We start from the raw sequence: 23,560 nt of genomic DNA, 5'->3' as shown, positions 1-23,560 counted from the left end.
TATACAGGATTATATTAGCGCTATCACTGTATCAATGGGGATACTACTAGGACAATGGTGTTGCAGATGTTGTTAGCTGTATCGAGAACGATCGGAGCGACTTCATAGCCCGGGCTTCATAGGCTATGGACTTGCCACTTCCTGTCAGTACACTAACAAAACATCTTTCCCAGAGACATAGGCATCTATAATTCTTCTCTGAAAGTCTTTCAAGTGTGAGTATCCAAGTTTCTCCAATGCGTCTTGATATGTTGATGACTCTCTTGGTGACTCCGGCGACGCCATGTTCATTTTGATTGACAAGCTTTGTGAACTATGACCTAAATGTCAAATAGTCTACAATATGAATGTCCCTATTGTTATCGCATGAGGGCGCGGCAAGGGACAACAGTCGCTCGGGCCTTCGGCCCTCGACCACTTGGCCCTCGATATCAGTTTTCGATTATACTAGTCTTGTGTCGGATCGGAGTTTAGATAAAACGTAGGAAAAAAAGGCGCGAGCGACTGTTGACAGTCTATACCAGACTGTGTGTGTGCTGTTAGTATTGTGTTACTCAGTGGGGATGATTGGTCAGCATTTATAAGGATCTCATATCCAATTACTTCTAATGTAGTCTCACTCATAAAAAATGTATGTGTGCCCAGTAAAGTTTATATGGTATTTAGAAAAGAGTTGTAAATGTAAAACACTCACTGAAGTGTTGCCCCCGAAATGTCTGTATACTTACATGTTGATATGGCAAAGAAACAGCAACTGCAGTGGTATTATGACTTGATGAAGTTGGCATATCAGGCATCATGGTAAACTGTTCAAATTGATGTTGAAGTGCATTCGTTTGTTGTTGTTGTAAGTAATAGGCATCAGAAAATGGTGAATTCCCAATAGATACGGGTGCACTTGTAGTTGATGGTGACTGAGACGGTGAGTAATTTGGATTGGACACTGGTGATGTCGGTGAGGAACATGATGTGGAACATGACGTGGCATTACAAGTTTCTCTGTATTGATTCAAACCACCCTGCAAATTCAATGCAGAGACTCCATTTACATTTTGCCCATAGCTGTTACCATGCTACAACATTAAGAAAAGACAAATCATGCACAATTTAAAACATGAGATCATTATATAATGTCAAAACAGCTGACTTCTTGCAAAGGATTTAGAATCCAACAAAGAGAATGCAAAATCCCTGGACATCTAGTTTCACAAATTGAACAAAATCCTGGAATATTTAGTTTCCAACATTGATGTTTCAGGGTTTTAGAACCACAGCAACAAAGAGGCACTTTGGTAACATTTATCTGCCATTTCCCAATCTTCAACAGCTTTCTCATCAATGACTCAAAGATTATAAGTCACTTTATATGTACAACCTGGTAGCAGCAAATCTTCATCGAACACAAAGTTCCCATCATTTCAACTTATTAATTCATATTCTGACTTTTACATAAAATATGTGGCTGCCAATAAGTTATAATCGCAAACAACATGAATCAAGGTGTTGTGCGTATGTGACTACTATATTTGACTTTATGTCAGGTTTGGTTGAAATTGGCCCATGAATCTCACAGTTGTGCATATACACTATGACGATTTCTGGCTATCTGAACTTGACAATAGAGGTCAAGGTGAAAGTCTCATTTAAGAAGTTTTTCATTGACAACATGGATGTAGACATTTGAATAAAGTCTATCTAGTGAGCTTCTAGTATTAATAGATACAATGCAACTTTTTATAACAGAAATGGTCTCTCTATTCAGCTATTGCAAAGGTCATAAAATGAGATGACATGTATATACTGACTATAGCACTAACATTTGTTAAAATTACCAATGCATCTTTGAGAAACAGGTGGACACGGCTGCACGGCTGGACAAACACAGGGGACCCAACATAGTACACTACAAAAATAGCGCAAATATTGCGTTGCCGCACAACTTTTTTGAAGATTTAAAGTTGTAACCAAAACAAAATTTTCATACCTAATTTCCATCATCATAATCCAGCCATCCTATGTTGGAAGTGTACAAGACAAGTATAGCAACATCCTAATCAAACTTTAAAGGGATGTGTCTACAAGGTTTTGTACTTCTTTATTTTTTAAAATCAATTTGGAACCAAGTCATACCAATGTAACAGGTTTATCTTTCTTGGTTGTCTTATTGTAATATTGTAAAAGCCAGCTACATTCAGTTTATATGGGTAGGTGATGAAACAGCTGTCTTACAATATATTACATAATCCAGTCATAAACCAAATTGGCCATGCTACAGGCTTTACCACCAGAGGAAATAGTAAAGTAAACATTATAGTTAATTAACAATGTACTGTTCTCACTGTGTCAGTGGACAAATCTACACATTCTCAACAAAGTTAAGCTCAATCTACTGGGTAATTTCAGAGTTGAAGATTTTTGAGGAAAAGCAATGACAAAGAATAACACTTCTAGAAACATCTCACCAAGTTTCAAACTCATTCACTTAGTATTTTTTGAGATATAAGTTATTGACCAAAATTCACATTTTTACACCTTAATTCCATATCACTCATGGAATCATGGTATGCTTAACATATCTTCGTCCATACATCCCTAAATGCATTTCCATTAAATTTCAGCCCAATCTGCTCAGTGGTTTTGGAATTATAGATTTTTAACCAAAAAGACACATTTTCAGCCCTAATTTGCATATCACTGATGGAATCATCATGTCATGAACAAATCTTACTTTACACCCCCTAAAGAATGTTCCCACCAAATTTCGCACCAATCTGCCCAGTAGTTTCTGAGTTTAAGTTTTTTGACCAAAAATCACATTTTTTGACCCAAATCACACACCTGTGATGCGATCATTTTGATTTGAACAATTTCCCAACTAGACACCCAAGGTAATGGCCTCACCAAATATCATGGCAATCGGTTCAGCAGTTTTTGACTTTAAGTTGTTTACACACATACACACACACACACAGACAGACAGACACCGGGCGATGCCTATAGCACTACTGAACCTCAGTTCAGTTGTGCTAAAAACTTACTTGTGAAATTTCTATTGTAAGATTATGACTTGGGTGCTGAGCTTGTTGTTGGACTTGTTGAACTTGTCCCTGTGTTTGTTGTTGATAAATAGGATACTGGGGTAACCTTGGTTCAGTTTCCACAGTTGCACCCTAGTCAAGGAAAGTTCATTAATATTAGTGACAAGTCATTGAGAATGACATACTCCCCACTATGATTGGGTAAATTACAATTCAATTTCTTGATATCACTACTCTGATCATGCAACAACACTTGTAAACCTAAATCAAACAGACTTAGATATGTTATGTCTGCTTGTTGGACATGGAACATGCCTACTCATGTTGTGTCTCCTCGTTGGACATGGGGGGGGGGGGGGGGGGGGGAGTTGTTCAAGCATGTCTGAGTTATGGCTTTGGACATGAAAACTGCGCCAACAAAATGGCTGCCAGGCAGCCACATCGGATATTGCACAAAGGGACTTTTTCAAATAAGGCTTTAAAAAAAATTGAGTGGTTCTGATTACATTCAATTTTAAAATAGGTGGGGTAGGTAGATTTTTCATTTCAATTTATTATATATTTGTTTTCATGTGTCTAGTTTAGGTTTTCCATTGTTTTCCAAATGGTCTCTGTGTTGTTTATTTCTTCCTATCAGATGTGCAGCCATTACAGATTGGAAGAATAGTTTTATATTGTCTTTTTAAGTTGATGTCAGTTTCCACACCCACTATTTCTTGCGAGACTTTTCGTGATTTTATTATTATTTTTCTTGAATACTTCAAAAAAAGTTTAGGGTCGGTATGAAAAACTAGGTGGGGGTCAGGTAATGGAACCAAACAAGTTTTTTTATTTGGCCTAACAGCTGCAATTGTGCCAGACACCGACAGATCATCTAGGTGCTGGCAGATAGCCCAACAGGCCGGCCACTGTCCTAGAATATTCATGAATTGCCAACGTCATGGCATTGACAAAAAAAACCCAGCTACGTGTTTATTGTCACAACACATTGTCCTGCAACCAGCGTGAATTCAACCCATTCAACAAAATTCAAATCGTAGCAATAGTATGAAGACATATCAAAATATTATGTCACTGTGTGCTAAGCTAATTACTTCATGTTTCACTTTAGGTTGATACATTGAAATATTATGTCACTGTGTGCCAAGCTAATTACTTCATGTTTCACTTTAGGTTGATACTTTGAAATATTATGTCACTGTGTGCCAAGCTAATTACTCCATGTTTCACTTTAGCTTGATACATTGAAATATTATGTCACTGTGTGCCAAGCTAATTACTCCATGTTTCACTTTAGCTTGATACTTTGAAATATTATGTCACTGTGTGCTAAGCTAATTACTTCATGTTTCACTTTAGCTTGATACATTGAAATATTATGTCACTGTGTGCCAAGCTAATTACTTCATGTTTCACTTTAGGTTGATACATTGAAATATTATGTCACTGTGTGCCAAGCTAATTACTTCATGTTTCACTTTAGCTTGATACATTGAAATATTATGTCACTGTGTGCCAAGCTAATTACTTCATGTTTCACTTTAGGATGATACATTGAAATATTATGTCACTGTGTGCCAAGCTAATTACTTCATGTTTCATTTTAGCTTGATACTTTGAAATATTATGTCACTGTGTGCTAAGCTAATTACTTCATGTTTCACTTTAGCTTGATACATTGAAATATTATGTCACTGTGTGCCAAGCTAATTACTTCATGTTTCACTTTAGGTTGATACATTGAAATATTATGTCACTGTGTGCCAAGCTAATTACTTCATGTTTCACTTTAGCTTGATACATTGAAATATTATGTCACTGTGTGCTAAGCTAATTACTTCATGTTTCACTTTAGGTTGATACATTGAAATATTATGTCACTGTGTGCCAAGCTAATTACTTCATGTTTCACTTTAGGTTGATACTTTGAAATATTATGTCACTGTGTGCCAAGCTAATTACTTCATGTTTCACTTTAGCTTGATACATTGAAATATTATGTCACTGTGTGCCAAGCTAATTACTTCATGTTTCACTTTAGGTTGATACATTGAAATATTATGTCACTGTGTGCCAAGCTAATTACTTCATGTTTCACTTTAGCTTGATACATTGAAATATTATGTCACTGTGTGCCAAGCTAATTACTTCATGTTTCACTTTAGCTTGATACATTGAAATATTATGTCACTGTGTGCCAAGCTAATTACTTCATGTTTCACTTTAGGTTGATACTTTGAAATATTATGTCACTGTGTGCTAAGCTAATTACTTCATGTTTCACTTTAGCTTGATACATTGAAATATTATGTCACTGTGTGCCAAGCTAATTACTTCATGTTTCATTTTAGCTTGATACTTTGAAATATTATGTCACTGTGTGCTAAGCTAATTACTTCATGTTTCACTTTAGCTTGATACATTGAAATATTATGTCACTGTGTGCCAAGCTAATTACTTCATGTTTCACTTTAGCTTGATACTTTGAAATATTATGTCACTGTGTGCCAAGCTAATTACTTCATGTTTCACTTTAGCTTGATACATTGAAATATTATGTCACTGTGTGCCAAGCTAATTACTTCATGTTTCACTTTAGGTTGATACATTGAAATATTATGTCACTGTGTGCCAAGCTAATTACTTCATGTTTCACTTTAGGTTGATACTTTGAAATATTATGTCACTGTGTGCCAAGCTAATTACTTCATGTTTCACTTTAGGATGATACATTGAAATATTATGTCACTGTGTGCCAAGCTAATTACTTCATGTTTCACTTTAGCTTGATACATTGAAATATTATGTCACTGTGTGCCAAGCTAATGACTTCATGTTTCACTTTAGGTTGATACATTGAAATATTATGTCACTGTGTGCCAAGCTAATTACTTCATGTTTCACTTTAGGTTGATACTTTGAAATATTATGTCACTGTGTGCCAAGCTAATTACTTCATGTTTCACTTTAGGTTGATACTTTGAAATATTATGTCACTGTGTGCCAAGCTAATGACTTCATGTTTCACTTTAGGTTGATACATTGAAATATTATGTCACTGTGTGCCAAGCTAATTACTTCATGTTTCACTTTAGGTTGATACTTTGAAATATTATGTCACTGTGTGCCAAGCTAATTACTTCATGTTTCACTTTAGCTTGATACTTTGAAATATTATGTCACTGTGTGCCAAGCTAATTACTTCATGTTTCACTTTAGCTTGATACTTTGAAATATTATGTCACTGTGTGCCAAGCTAATTACTTCATGTTTCACTTTAGCTTGATACATTGAAACATTATGTCACTGTGTGCCAAGCTAATTACTTCATGTTTCACTTTAGCTTGATACATTGAAATATTATGTCACTGTGTGCTAAGCTAATTACTTCATGTTTCACTTTAGCTTGATACTTTGAAATATTATGTCACTGTGTGCCAAGCTAATTACTTCATGTTTCACTTTAGGTTGATACATTGAAATATTATGTCACTGTGTGCCAAGCTAATTACTTCATGTTTCACTTTAGGTTGATACATTGAAATATTATGTCACTGTGTGCCAAGCTAATTACTTCATGTTTCACTTTAGCTTGATACATTGAAATATTATGTCACTGTGTGCCAAGCTAATTACTTCATGTTTCACTTTAGGTTGATACATTGAAATATTATGTCACTGTGTGCCAAGCTAATTACTTCATGTTTCACTTTAGCTTGATACATTGAAATATTAAGAATGATACTGTTCAATTTAAACTAGCACTATTTATACATAAGTCTTTTAAATGCCGTCAAGAATTCGTAGCCACTCTGTAACTCTTTCACTCTCTGTATCTTGTTTTGTATATTTTGTTGTGCAATGGGCTAAGGCCTTAGCATATTTGCAATAAACTTATTATTGAAATATTATGTCACTGTGTGCCAAGATTTGCTACACTGCTGAAAACATTAGGAAAGACAATGTTGATGTAAAATTACAGGAGATTTGAAAAGAAAAAGAAATGACATTATGATTCATAGAGTGGGACGTTATCGAAAGCTAGGACTGTCTTATGTTCATTTCTACTATATCATTATGACCATTTAGTATATCACTATGACCATTTAGTATATCACTATGACCATTTAGTATATCACTATGACCATTTAGTATATCACTATGACCATTTAGTATATCACTATGACCTTTTAGTATATCACTATGACCATTTAGTATATCATTATGACCATTTAGTATATCATTATGACCATTTAGTATATCACTATGACCTTTTAGTATATCATTATGACCATTTAGTATATCATTATGACCAATTATTATATCACTATGGCCATTTATCATATCATTATGACCATTTAGTATATCATTATGACCATTTAGTATATCACTATGACCTTTTAGTATATCACTATGACCATTTATTATATCACTATGACCATTTATTATATCACTATGACCATTTAGTATATCATTATGACCATTTAGTATATCACTATGACCATTTATTATATCACTATGACCATTTAGTATATCACTATGACCATTTAGTATATCACTATGACCATTTATTATATCACTATGACCATTTATTATATCATTATGACCATTTAGTATATCATTATGACCATTTATTATATCGTTATGACCATTTATTATATCGTTATGACCATTTATTATATCGTTATGACCATTTATTATATCATTATGACCATTTAGTATATCATTATGACCATTTATTATATCGTTATGACCATTTATTATATAATTATGACCATTTATTATATCATTATGACCATTTCGTATATCATTATGACCATTTAGTATATCATTATGACCATTTATTATATCGTTATGACCATTTATTATATCGTTATGACCATTTATTATATCGTTATGACCATTTAGTATATCATTATGACCATTTAGTATATCATTATGACCATTTAGTATATCATTATGACCATTTAGTATATCATTATGACCATTTAGTATATCATTATGACCATTTAGTATATCGTTATGACCATTTAGTATATCGTTATGACCATTTATTATACCATTATGACCATTTATTATATCATTATGACCATTTATTATATAATTATGACCATTTAGTATATCATTATGACCATTTAGTATATCATTATGACCATTTATTATATCGTTATGACCATTTATTATATAATTATGACCATTTAGTATATCATTATGACCATTTATTATATCATTATGACCATTTAGTATATAATTATGACCATTTATTATATAATTATGACCATTTAGTATATCATTATGACCATTTAGTATATCATTATGACCATTTAGTATATCATTATGACCATTTAGTATATCGTTATGACCATTTATTATATCGTTATGACCATTTATTATATCGTTATGACCATTTATTATATAATTATGACCATTTAGTATATCATTATGACCATTTAGTATATCATTATGACCATTTAGTATATCGTTATGACCATTTATTATATCGTTATGACCATTTATTATATCGTTATGACCATTTATTATATCATTATGACCATCTATTATATCATTATGACTATTTATCATATCATTATGACCATTTATTATATCATAATGACCTTTCATTATATCGTTATGACCATTTATTATATCACTATGACCATTTAGTATATCATTATGACCATTTATTATATCGTTATGACCATTTATTATATCGTTATGACCATTTAGTATATCATTATGACTATTTATCATATCATTATGACCATTTATTATATCACTATGACCATTTAGTATATCATTATGACCATTTAGTATATCATTATGACCATTTAGTATATCATCATGAAAGTTCATCTGTATTGGTAATACATATTGTCACAAATTGAACTTTTGTTCTCAATACCGAATATTTTTTCACCGAAATTTTCAGCTGTCAACACTACAGCTTTCATCAGCGGAATGATCTAACTTGACCTTCTTTGTGTGAAGGACAGAACTAGGTTATCGGCGGCTCAAGTTGTGAAGCTTCTGGAAGTTTGTTTGCGTTGTACATATTTTGTGTACAATGGCAAATATTACCAACAAATACATGGAGCGGCTATGGGGTCACCGGTGTCACCAATCGTGTGCAACCTGTACATGGAACATCTAGAACAATTAGCTATCGAAACCGCACTACACCCACCGTTATGGTGGTACCGCTATGTGGACGACACTCACACGAAACTCAAGAAGGAATTTGCACAGGAATTCACAGACCATTTGAATTCACTTGATCCTGACATCAAATTTACCACAGAAGGAGAAGTAGATAAGTCCTTAGCATTCCTGGATACACTGACAGTGATTCAACCAGATGGCAATCTTGATATAAGAATATATCGCAAACCAACCCACACAGACCAATACCTTAACTCTTCATCAAACCACCCACTTGAACATAAGTTGGGAGTAATCCAAACTTTGTTCCACCGTGCTAAGACAGTTATCACAGACCCTCATGTTGTTGATGAAGAGAAACATCACATCGTCCAGGCTCTCTCGAAATGCGGATACCCTCAGTGGGCTTTTAACAAGGTCAACAAGCCCCCTAAAGCTAAGTCAACTACCAAAAAGGACAGTACAATACAATCTAAAGGACAGGTAGTGAGTGATACCTTATGTCAAAGGAATTTCAGAAGCACTTCGGAGAAATTTCAACAAATTTGGCATAAGGGTATGTTACAAACCTACAAGAACTCTACGCCATTTCTTAGTAGCACCGAAGGACAGGACAGAGAAGAAAGACGTCACTGGCCCTATATACATGATTCCTTGCCAAGGGCAGACTACCAGAGGTGTTTGTCAGGAATCGTACATTGGTGAAACTGAACGATCCCTCAGGACCAGGTTTCTTGAACACTGACGACGCAGCTCTACTTCATCTGAGGTCTCCCAACATATCCATGTGGAATCACCAGGCCATCATGTTGACTTGGTCAAAGTGCAGGTTTTGGACACTGAACCACGATATTTCGAAAGGGGAGTGAAGGAAGCCATTTACATCAGGGCATTACAACCTTCTCTCAACAAAGACGGGGGGCGCTACAAACTCCCAAATGTCTACGACTCGATCATTGACCTTCACACAAAGAAGGTCAAGTTAGATCATTCCGCTGATGAAAGCTGTAGTGTTGACAGCTGAAAATTTCGGTGAAAAAATATTCGGTATTGAGAACAAAAGTTCAATTTGTGACATTTAGTATATCATTATGACCATTTAGTATATCACTATGACCATTTATTATATCACTATGACCATTTAGTATATCACTATGACCATTTAGTATATCACTATGACCATTTATTATATCATTATGACCATTTAGTATATCATTATGACCATTTAGTATATCATTATGACCATTTAGTATATCACTATGACCATTTAGTATATCATTATGACCATTTAGTATATCACTATGACACATTTATTATATCATTATGACCATCTATTATATCATTATGACCATCTATTATATCATTATGACCATCTATTATATCATTATGACCATTTAGTATATCACTATGACACATTTATTATATCATTATGACCATCTATTATATCATTATGACCATTTATCACATATGCGGCTGCTGTTGTATACAGGACAAGGTAACAAAATTAACTGACTTGCATATGCCTCATAAGGTCAAACCCAAGTTATGATTAAAAACATTTTCACTTGAAATGTTTGACTTGAAAAGCTACTAAGAAAAATTATGACCATTTATTATATCATTATGACCATTTATTATATCATTATGACCATTTATTATATCATTATGACCATCTATTATATCATTATGACTATTTATCATATCATTATGACCTTTTATTATATCGTTATGACCTTTTATTATATCGTTATGACCATTTATTATATCACTATGACCATTTAGTATATCATTATGACCATTTATTATATCATTATGACCATTTATTATATCACTATGACCATTTATTATATCACTATGACCATTTATTATATCATTATGACTATTTATCATATCATTATGACCATTTATTATATCGTTATGACCATTTATTATATCACTATGACCATTTAGTATATCATTATGACCATTTATTATATCACTATGACCATTTATTATATCACTATGACCATTTATTATATCACTATGACCATTTATTATATCACTATGACCATTTAGTATATCATTATGACTATTTATCATATCATTATGACCATTTATTATATCACTATGACCATTTATTATATCACTATGACCATTTATTATATCATTATGACTATTTATCATATCATTATGACCATTTATTATATCATTATGACCATTTAGTATATCACTATGACACATTTATTATATCATTATGACCATCTATTATATCATTATGACCATTTATCACATATGCGGCTGCTGTTGTATACAGGACAAGGTAACAAAATTAACTGACTTGCATATGCCTCATAAGGTCAAACCCAAGTCATGATTAAAAACATTTTCACTTGAAATGTTTGACTTGAAAAGCTACTAAGAAAACCCAAATTTGGCTATTTGAACTTGAAGAAGACTTTCAAGGTCAAAGGTCATAGTCTTAAAAGACATCTCATATTTGATAATATGGGTGTAGGTACTTGAATGGAGTCACTATGTATTATACATGTACCTCCAAAGTTACGATGCATATTGTTAAATTAAACAACAAATATGGCCGCAACATGGCCATATTTGATTCGGTCACAAAACAAAGTGACATGCACATGTCTCACATAGCACGTTACCTCTATGCCCAGTTTGGTTGAAATTGGTTGCTGCATGCCAGAGATATGAGGTTGAACGCATGCAGGCACCCAACATATAAGCTTCCGGCGGTGCCTGTTGGGGACTAAAAAGTATGGAAGTATCAATTTGATTTGTATCAATATACAAAAAACTTCAAATGTATGGAGTAAATTGCTAATTGACATGAATATCTCTGATTGATTAATATTACCTGTGGTATAGGACGCCTTCTCTGATTGGTTAATGAAAGTGGACTTGGTGGTGTTGGTGGATGGCGACGTCTCTGTGATTGTGGACTATGTTGTTGTGGAGGTGATGTCGATGTCGTCTGAGACTGCTGTGGGGCCACACCCAAATGGTGAGCTGTATTGGCTGTGTTTGCTAAACTATTGGAAGTTTGATCTTCAGCATCCAAAGGGGTAGCCAAAGGTGATGGAAAGTGAAGATTGGTAAGATCGGGTAATGAACCAGTGTTATTGGAGATAGGAATATGGGCTCCAGAGTCTTGGTCTGATGGATAGATGCTGAAAAATAAGAAATAGAAACATCACAGCACAGTACAAACTTAATAGACACATCACAGTACAGTACAAACTTAATAGACACATCACAGTACAGTACAAACTTAAGACACATCACAGTACAGTACAAACTTAATAGACACATCACAGTACAGTACAAACTTAATAGACACATCACAGTACAGTACAAATAGACACATCACAGTACAGTACAAACTTAATAGACACATCACAGTACAGTACAAACTTAATAGACACATCACAGTACAGTACAAACTTAATAGACACATCACAGTACAGTACAAACTCAATAGACACATCACAGTACAGTACAAACTTAATAGACACATCACAGTACAGTACAAACTTAATAGACACATCACAGTACAGTACAAACTTAATAGACACATCACAGTACAGTACAAAATCGAATTTCAACATGGCGGAAGTAATTAACAGCTCTCATAACATGGTCTACGATATAAATTATGTTACTGTCTTTGGATATTTCAACAGAATTTGACTCGAAATACATCGTTGAATACAAGTATTTAGCTATATGGGAACACATTGTACTTGTGTATAAGCATCAAATTCCTGTTAAGTCCATGTGAGCTACCAATAGCAGTTTACAGTTTAATTTTTGAATAACGGAAAATTTATGCAATCTTGAGACTGTAACTACCAAAATACCATCTTGGTGGTAATTTGTTGCTATATTAAAGACTTTTGGTTTTATTTCTTTTCGTTACGGCTCAATAGTGACTAGTATTCATACAAACTCACTGTGTACAGGTCAGTGGAGGGAAACTTGTGCACGATCTGGACAATTTTTCATTCAGATTTTTTATGTGCGATTTTCAGTGTAAAATTCAAAATTTCAACATGGCCGAAGCAAAGCTGTCCCCTAACATCATTTACAATGTAAACAAAGGTGCTGTTTGTAGAAATTTCCACTCAATTTTGAATATTTGTTTTTGTGGGTATGTGATCCAATTCAGACTCTTACACTACCAGCATGTGGATATTTGATTTGAGGCATAAATTTGGTGGTGAATTTTTGTTGTTCCGTCAAATAATGAATTGTATAGACACAAAGTAACTTTTCAAATGGGGGAAACGACTTCAGATATTTTAGTACACTTTCATTGCCAGTGCAGCACCGACCACTGCATCATAATCAAATTAGTGAGCCGTTAATTAATTTCGTTCAAATTATTATGACTGAAAATAACATCAAATAATCATCAAATCTCCGCCCATATAACCAGAATATAGTAGTTTTGTAGGAACATGAATGTTGGTATTTTGTATTTTATTTGTGGTATAAATGTATCGTTTATTTGTGATATGACAAAAAAAGAAGCAACACACACTTTTTTTATCTAAATTTTATTAATTTAACCCAAATTCTAGCTGTATATGTGATGTTTGGATGTGTGTAATTGGCAGAATGTGATGTAGAAAATGTATTTAGCTTTAAAATACTACCTAATTTTCAAAGATTAGGCAATTCTAAGTATTTTTTATATTCTATATTATTTATTTGCCAGAGGTAAAAAAATCAACAACAACCAAATTTACATATCAAGTGAGGAAAATGAAATAATCAAGTAATCATATAGCCAATGAGAAAAAAAAAAGTATATATAAAAGAATAACTTTAATGGACCACAAAAATAGTTTATTCAAACTAGTCAAGCTCGTGGCCCAAGGAAAACATATACAGTAATATAATATAAATATAACGTAAAAAATAATCTTGAAATAACAAATATAATAATAGCAAGTCATTGAGAATGACATAGTCCCGGCTATGATTGGGTTTTAAGGAACTGGCAGTTTATGTTGTCATTTTCTTGATATCACTACTCTGATCATGCAACAACACTTGTGAACCTAAATCAAACAGACTTAGATATATTGTCTGCTCGTTGGACATGGAACATGCCTACTCATGTTGTGTCTCCTCGTTTGACATGGCCTACTCTTCAAGATGACGTCATGGAATAAACCATTCAACAACAAAGGATGGGTCGGGTATTGGTGGGTGGGGGGTGTGTGACAGGGACCTGTTCAAGCATGTCTGAGTTATGGCTTTGGACATGGAAAATTCGCAAACAAAATGGCTGCCAGGCAGCCATATTGGATCGTATCACGACAACAATGAATATGCACATGTATGTCATAGAACACTGTCCTAATACCAACTTTGAATGAGATCTATTCAAGCATGTCTGAGTTATGGCTTTGGACAGGGAAAATTCGCAAACAAAATGGCTGCTAGGTGGCCATATTGGATCGTATCATGAAACAGATTGACTTGCATATGTATGCCATAGTATCTTGCCCCTGTACCAAGTTAAAAAAAAATTGGCCCAGGCATCTCCAAGAAACGGCTCCGGACGGAGGGACGGACGGACAGACGGACGAATGGATGGATGGACGGACGGATGAAACCAAATAAGTCCCCGTTATAACTCACTCATACTTTTATCATGTGTATGCTAATGAGGGGCCTAGTGGAAAGCATACAGTCCCATGGGGAGAATAGTGGTGAGAGTTAAGCTCTTTTACAAATACTAGACTTTCATAACATATCACCTCTGCACACGATTTGAAAGTAACAGGTGACATTTAGATAGCATGCCATCCTTAAGGGTTGCTGTTCTTATATCCTTAAGGGTTGCTGTTCTTATATCCTTAAGGGTTGCTGTTGCTATATCCTTAAGTGTTGCTGTTCCTATATCCTTAAGTGTTGCTGTTCCTATATCCTTAAGTGTTGCTGTTCTTATATCCTTAAGGGTTGCTGTTGCTATATCCTTAAGTGTTGCTGTTCCTATATCCTTAAGTGTTGCTGTTGCTATATCCTTAAGGGTTGCTGTTCCTATATCCTTAAGTGTTGCTGTTCCTATATCCTTAAGTGTTGCTGTTCCTATATCCTTAAGTGTTGCTGTTGCTATATCCTTAAGGGTTGCTGTTCCTATAATCTTAAGGGTTGCTGTTCCTATATCCTTAAGTGTTGCTGTTCCTATAATCTTAAGGGTTGCTGTTCCTATATCCTTAAGGGTTGCTGTTCTTATAATCTTAAGGGTTGCTGTTGCTATATCCTTAAGGGTTGCTGTTCCTATAATCTTAAGGGTTGCTGTTCCTATATCCTTAAGTGTTGCTGTTCTTATATCCTTAAGGGTTGCTGTTGCTATATCCTTAAGGGTTGCTGTTGCTATATCCTTAAGTGTTGCTGTTGCTATATCCTTAAGGGTTGCTGTTCCTATATCCTTAAGTGTTGCTGTTCTTATATCCTTAAGGGTTGCTGTTGCTATATCCTTAAGGGTTGCTGTTACTATATCCTTAAGTGTTGCTGTTGCTATATCCTTAAGGGTTGCTGTTCCTATATCCTTAAGTGTTGCTGTTGCTATATCCTTAAGGGTTGCTGTTCCTATATCCTTAAGTGTTGCTGTTGCTATATCCTTAAGGGTTGTGGTCCTATATCCTTAAGTGTTGCTGTTGCTATATCCTTAAGGGTTGCTGTTCCTATATCCTTAAGGATTGTGGTCCTATATCCTTAAGGATTGTGGTCCTATATCCTTAAGTGTTGCTGTTCCTATATCCTTAAGGGTTGCTGTTCTTATATCCTTAAGGGTTGCTGTTCTTATATCCTTAAGTGTTGCTGTTCTTATATCCTTAAGGGTTGCTGTTCTTATATCCTTAAGTGTTGCTGTTCCTATATCCTTAAGGGTTGCTGTTCCTATATCCTTAAGTGTTGCTGTTCCTATATCCTTAAGTGTTGCTGTTCTTATATCCTTAAGTGTTGCTGTTCCTATATCCTTAAGGGTTGCTGTTGCTATATCCTTAAGTGTTGCTGTTCCTATATCCTTAAGGGTTGCTGTTCTTATATCCTTAAGTGTTGCTGTTCTTATATCCTTAAGTGTTGCTGTTCCTATAATCTTAAGTGTTGCTGTTCCTATATCCTTAAGGGTTGCTGTTCCTATATCCTTAAGGGTTGCTGTTCCTATATCCTTAAGTGTTGCTGTTGCTATATCCTTAAGGGTTGCTGTTCCTATATCCTTAAGTGTTGCTGTTCCTATATCCTTAAGGGTTGCTGTTCCTATATCCTTAAGGGTTGCTGTTCCTATATCCTTAAGTGTTGCTGTTGCTATATCCTTAAGTGTTGCTGTTCCTATATCCTTAAGTGTTGCTGTTCCTATATCCTTAAGGGTTGCTGTTCCTATATCCTTAAGTGTTGCTGTTCCTATATCCTTAAGGGTTGCTGTTCCTATATCCTTAAGGGTTGTGGTCCTATATCCTTAAGGGTTGTGGTCCTATATCCTTAAGGGTTGCTGTTCCTATATCCTTAAGGGTTGCTGTTCTTATATCCTTTATCCTTATCAACATATATGAACACGAAGTCAAATACAAAATAGTACATTAAATGAATTTGAAGACTACACTACAGTATGCTAGTTCTACAGTTTGACATGTTACAAATCATTTTTGAATATAAACATACTATTGCCTAATTACCAAAAATAATTATTTATCAATGTTATGCTTATGGTAAATAAAATGAAATTTGAAGATTGCAGTCTTAAGATATTTCTGAATTGCCAAACATCATTAACTATGCAAATTACTCATTAAAACTATTGGCTAAATCAACACATTTTATTGTAAATGTGTGCTGGTTATCTACGCTGTATGAGTCCAATAATAATAATTATAAACTTGCAATTTTATGTTGTTGCCTACTTTAACCAAACAGAAGTAAACTGAATATATTCTGTACGAGCAAAACCTTTAGATTTTTGTTCATACACACATTGTTGAATGCAAAATGCTGAGCGATAGCTAGCTATCATACATGATGCACCCCTTAAAGGCCCACCTCCCCTATTTAAATGGCGAATGCCCTGTGTGGTATTTTGCTAAACAATAGGGAAGGGGTAACAACTTAGCAAACGCTCCTGCTAAACTACAGTTTTACATGTATTCTGATCATTGACATCTACTGCTCTGTGACCAAGTCATTATGAATATATGAATGTATAATTACCACATTCATTTTCAATAAGAATGGAAAATTTGAGGTACATGTCTCGAAATTGCTTTCAGTCAGACGTCAGAAAAGCTATGTTGACTTTGCCATTGATAACGCTATGCAGTTGTCAATCAACATGTAGTACATGTACACACTAATGAACTAATACTAATGATGCTTACATTATCACCCAAATAAACCTGATTAGCTGAAAATCACGACCCAGCATACAGTTTTACTCTAAATGATCTATTGCTGCGGTAGAGTGCAATTTACATGTACACGGTTTATACAAAAATACCACCAATGGTGTTGTAGCACAACTGTACAGTTTCTAAAAATGTTTATTCATATGGTAGTTCATGCTAACAATAAGTGGTCATTTGTTGAATGACTATCCAGTTGCCTATCCAACCATGTTGCTATCTTTACGATATATGCTATCATTTGGCTGTTGCTATGGGCGTGGTCATGTTGTTAGATATATTTGCATACATTTTTGTATGTTTTTGTTCACTTGTGTATGAATTCATGATATTATCTTTGCAATATACGTGATTATTTGGCTGTTGCTATGGATGTGGTCTTGTTGCTAGGCATATTTACATACATTTGTTGAATGTTTATTCAATTGTCTATTAATCCCTGTTATCTTTGTGAAATACACGACCGTTTGGCTGTTGCTATGGGCGTGGTCATGGTTGCTAGGGTATTTGCATACATTTTTTGAATGTTTACTCATCTGCCTACCAGATGATGTTATTTGTCCAAATATACTGCCATTTGGTTGTTGCTAAGGGCGTAGTCATGGTCGCTAGGGCCAATTTTGTCAAAATGTTTTGAAGAAAATCTGCAGAATAACACTTTCAGAAACATCTCACTAAGTTTCAGACTCGGTGACCAAGTACTTTTTGGGATATAAGTTTTTGACCAAAAATGAACATTTTTACACCTAATTTGCATATCACTCATGGAATCATTGTATGCTTCATATTTCTTCATCCATACATCCCTAGATACATTCCCATTAAATTTCAGCCAATCTGCTCAGTACTTTTGGAATTATAGATTTTTAACCAAAAAGACACATTTTTAGCCCTAATTTGCACATCACTGATGGATTCATCATGTCATGAACAAATCTTAATTTACACCCCTTTAAGTATGTTCCAACCAAATTTCGCACAAATCTGCCCAGTAGTTTCTGAGTTTAAGTTTTTTGACCAAAAATCAAATTTTTTGACCCAAATCACACACCTGTGATGCGATCATTTTGATTTGAACAATTTCCCAACTAGACACCCAAGGTAATGGACCCATCAAATATCATGGCAATTGGTTCAGTGGGTTTTGACTTTAAGTTGTTTACACACACACACAGACACACACACAGACAGACAGACAGATGCCAGGCGATGCCTATAGCACTACTGAACCTCAGTTCAGTTGTGCTAAAAAGTAAATTTGAAGCATTGCCTATCTAGCGTCATGGTGTAATAAAATAGTATGCCCGATAAATTCAATTTTGAGGTGATACTTCCAAGTCCAAATGATAACAATGATGGACCAAATTTGACATGTAGTTTGTAAAGGTGTTAGGTATTAGATATTCTCTTTTTGGAGGATGTCGTGGCCCTGAAAAGGGCCGCTTGATTTGTGGGAGGAACTTGCTCACGCCCAACGATGACCAACATATGGTACAGCAGTAAAATTTGGGTACAAACCTCTTACTTGAGATCACGAAGGTTCTATGGTTGGCATAACCTCTCTCCTAGTCACAGTGACATCCTCGGCCCTCATCAATTGTTGCTGCCTTTCTAAATATAGAGAGGTTACTCCATACGTTCCGCCTGTCCAGCATGTTCTAACATTTTCGATAAAGGCGATGACGGATGGTGCAGTTGTCATCACATGCTTCTTGCGTATACCATGTAGCATGGTTGTCTAATACAGTATGGACATTCGTCTTGGTCCACTTCTCTTGGTATTTCTGGACGGTCGGTGTCAGGCCTGATGCCACTGTTGTTGATGACGTCAACTCTGTCTTCTTTGCTTGAAAGCAAGTTTAGTTATAGACACGTTGAGTACAGATATTCTCTGTGTCTTGCACAATGACCAAATCCTAATCAAAATGGACGAAAAACACCTCGAGTGCCTCTCTCTGATCTTCAGTGACAATAAGTGATATCTTGCTCATCCAGACTGCAAGTTCAGACTGACTGCTCTAATCTTTGACAGCACAGTTTATAAGATTTCACACCTTTTTCTATACACAACAACCACCCATCAATGTATCCATTGCTATGAAGTGTTGATAGATGGAACTTCTGTCATTGTCACGTCTTCAGTCTTCGTGGCATTGACTATCAAAATATTTCAATGATATTTTCCCAGGCCAATAAAATAGGATGCGTGTCATATGTCGAAAGATGAACACTGTTGCCCTGCGATTATATATATATGCACATTGCTCTAATTTACAACACAGTATTTGTACAATACAAACTACCCTATTTTGTATCTTAGGTGTTACTGTTAGTATCGCATTTCTTTTGAAAATGAACTACGAATCAATTTTGAATGCAACAAGCTTCACAGTGATTGAATTCTACCAGTCATATGTACAATAAAGTGTTCACAGTATAGCAAAAACTTCAACTAAATAAAGGAGGTTCGTTTTTTTCGGGTATTCGTTACTCCTGATCACCTGTACTACTCTTTCTTCAACTGTAAAATTTCACAAATCAGATGATCATGAAATGTTAAATTATTGTCTGACGTACTTCAATTTATTAGGGTGACCCTATTTTTTTCAGTTTCTCAATACCCGAAATACCCACAGTATCAACCCCGACATCAACAAATCAAGCCACCATAGATGACAAGCCCCTTATGTTATATGACATTCATCGTAGATGACATAGACCCCGCTGTTTGGGAGCTGTTGATCCCTGTTTGGATTGTAACACTTCTTGTCTGTGATGGGTGCAATCACAAATTGACATACATATGGGATATGTACCTAATAGTATACTACCCTTATACCAAGATTGACTGAAATTGATCTGCTCAGACATGCCTGCCAAATGGCTCCAGACATGAAAAAATCATAACAGAATGGCTGCCTTAGCAGTCCTGTTGGATATCAAGTAATCATGACACAAGCTGACATACATATATACACCATAGTACATTGTCTTTAAATAAAGTTTTAATGGAAATTGTTCATGCATGTCTGTATAATGGTCCCAAACATGGAAAAATCATAACAAAAAATTTTTTAACGCCATTATGCAGACATGCCTAGACAGATCTCATTCAAAGTTGGTGTAAGGACAATGTCAAATGTTGGCCCAGTGGCCATATTGGATAGTATCATGACACAAGTTGATATGCACGTGAAGATTATAGTGCAATATATATACATCATAGTACATTGTCTTTGTGTAAAGTTTTGATGGAAATTGTTCATGTTCACCCAGTGGTTATATTGGATTGTATCATCGCACAAGTTGATGTGCACATGAAGAATACAATGTTGAATGAGATCTGTTCAGGCATGTCTGCATAATGGCTTTGAACATGAAAAATTCGTAACAAAATGGCCGTCTAGCAGCCATATTGGATTGTATTACAAAATAAATTGACATGCATATGTATGCCATACAATGTAGTGTGTTGTCCTTGTACCAAGTTTGAGTTCAGTCATGTACAAGTAAAAATTCTGGACATGAAAAATCATTAAAAAAAGAGCCACCCGGCCATATTGGATCGTATCATGACATAAATCACTTCTGCAATGTCAAAGTTAGCAATAGAAAAGGGAAGGAGAGACGGTGTATCTAGAGATAGAAGATTAATGTATTTTTTTTGTAATACTGGTAATTTAATTGAACATGAATTTTAGTTTTGTTTCAGCTTCAAAAATCCTGGAATCTATAATTCTTGATCGTTGTAAGGCAAATCTCATGACCGAAGATTGTCAGTTTGGTTTCAAACAGGGTCATTCCACTGATCTCTGCATTTACTTGCTTAAGCAAACAATGAATTATTATCAAAATCACAATAGTCCTGTTTATTTTTGCTTTTTAGATGCAACAAAAGCTTTCGACCGAGTTAACCATTGGTCACTTTTTAAGAAATTCATTGACCAGGGTATTCCAAAGTATGTTGTTTGTATATTATTGGTCTGGTATCACACGCAACATTTCTTTATGCAATGGGGTGGGGGTGGGGGGGGGCACTAGGTCGTTACTGTTTTCTGTATAGAAATGGCATTCGGCAAGGTAACATTCTTTTCCCCTTATCTATATGTAATGTTTGTATGGATGACCTTAGTAGTCTTCCGAATTCATGTTATAAGGACTGCAATATTGGTGGCCGAATTCATGTTATAAGGACTGCAATATTGGTGGCTGAATTCATGTTATAAGGACTGCAATATTGGTGGCCGAATTCATGTTATAAGGACTGAAATATTGGTGGCTGAATTCATGTTATAAGGACTGCAATATTGGTGGCCGAATTCATGTTATAAGGACTGCAATATTGGTGGCCGAATTCATGTTATAAGGACTGCAATATTGGTGGCCGAATTCATGTTATAAGGGCTGCAATATTGGTGGCCGAATTCATGTTATAAGGACTGCAATATTGGTGGCTGAATTCATGTTATAAGGACTGCAATATTGGTGGCTGAATTCATGTTATAAGGACTGCAATATTGGTGGCCGAATTCATGTTATAAAGACTGCAATATTGGCTGCAATATCGGTGGCTGAATGATAAACCATTTTATGTATGCTGACGACTTAGCTCTTATATGTCCATCAATTTCAGGTCTACTACGCTCTCTTGTATCTATTTGTGAAATGTATGGGGTTGACCACGACATTATTTTCCACCCTAAGAAATCAAAATGTATTTATGTTATGCCTCATAAATGTTTAATTAGAGTTGATTTTTTACCTTCAGTTCGTGTTGGAGATAAACCACTTAGTATTGTTCATGAACATTCTTACTTGGGTTATACTTTGACAGACTCTATGCATGATGATACCGCAATCAAATGACAAATGAAATGTTTTTACAGCCAAGCCAATATTTCACCCCGTAATATTTCACACTGTTGTATAGAGTATTGTTGTATTTCTTTATGTGTGTATTTGTCAGTTTGTGTTTTTTAAGTTCTACTTGTTTTAAAATGCTGTTTTTGTGTGTATTTTTATCTATAGGATGTTTATGAGCGTTTTTACATTCGTTTTCTTTCCCAAAATAAAGTTTAATAATAATATCAACAATTGAGAGAATTCTATATCCAACAATCTTACTTTCAGCCTCCTTTGCAATTTAAATTTCATTCTTTGATGAGAACAAATCAAGTTCGTACAATTTTACATAGTTTGTATTTTTTGCTTTCTGTTTATTACTTCGAAGTATAACAGACTAATTTTGATGTTATTTACTATTATTATGTGCCATTGCGATTTATCACAACAAACCTCTACATTCACAGTTTTTGTATATATTGATTTCTGTATGTTAGGCCAGTGGACACGGTACTATGAATTAACCACATTACATTACCTCATTACTAAAATTGCTTGCACATGTGATTTTTGGTTTTATAACATCCGACATTGCTGTAAGGATTACCTCATGCCAAATCCTAGATGGGGTCACAGTTTAGACACGATGAGATTCATCTTTACAAAACAAAAGTTAACAAAGTGGGTATGTGATGATCTGAGCTGAATGTTCAATTGTAGTGACAACTTTTATAGGACCTTCACTATAATTGATCTGAATATACTATATGGAGAGAATATTGTCAAAATCCATCTATGCAAAGGTTCTAAGCTAGGCCAAATTGGTATATGAATGTAAATCTGGAAATTACTGATGTCAAGCATTTGACATGAACTCTAAAGTCTTGTAGATAGCATGGTTTATTGCCAATGTTTATTTCGGCATCACAACAAGTTGACCAATTTATTTAAATACTTCTATCCTTCTAGGAAATTTCAAAAGTTTGATCATCTAAGATAATTATTCAGCAACAGTTTTAGTTATTCCAAACAGATTTGCACATTGTTTCACATGATAGTTCAAACATGTGAAAGCCGCCATTAATGTATTCATCAATGTTATGGTGTATG

At 34.7% G+C, this 23,560-nt stretch overlaps 1 protein-coding gene across 6 annotated transcripts in view; it reads right to left on the bottom strand.

The window, feature by feature from the left end:
- Positions 1-23,560, bottom strand: part of LOC144443316 (CREB-regulated transcription coactivator 1-like) — a 97,367-nt gene that overhangs the window by 14,788 nt on the left and 59,019 nt on the right. For 4 of the 6 annotated variants that reach the window (XM_078132761.1, XM_078132766.1, XM_078132764.1 and 1 more), the window contains exons 8-10: positions 12,055-12,367; positions 3,039-3,170; positions 729-1,073 (exon numbers count right to left, since the gene is read on the bottom strand). In XM_078132761.1, coding sequence (XP_077988887.1) covers positions 729-1,073; positions 3,039-3,170; positions 12,055-12,367 — 790 coding nt within the window. The remainder of the gene's footprint in view (positions 1-728; positions 1,074-3,038; positions 3,171-12,054; positions 12,368-23,560) is intronic. The other 2 variants (XM_078132765.1, XM_078132767.1) reach the window with 2 other exon arrangements.

Source organism: Glandiceps talaboti, chromosome 12, assembly GCF_964340395.1.
Source record: "Glandiceps talaboti chromosome 12, keGlaTala1.1, whole genome shotgun sequence".
Taxonomy (NCBI): domain Eukaryota; kingdom Metazoa; phylum Hemichordata; class Enteropneusta; family Spengelidae; genus Glandiceps; species Glandiceps talaboti.
This window is presented reverse-complemented; position numbering and strand designations above follow the sequence as displayed.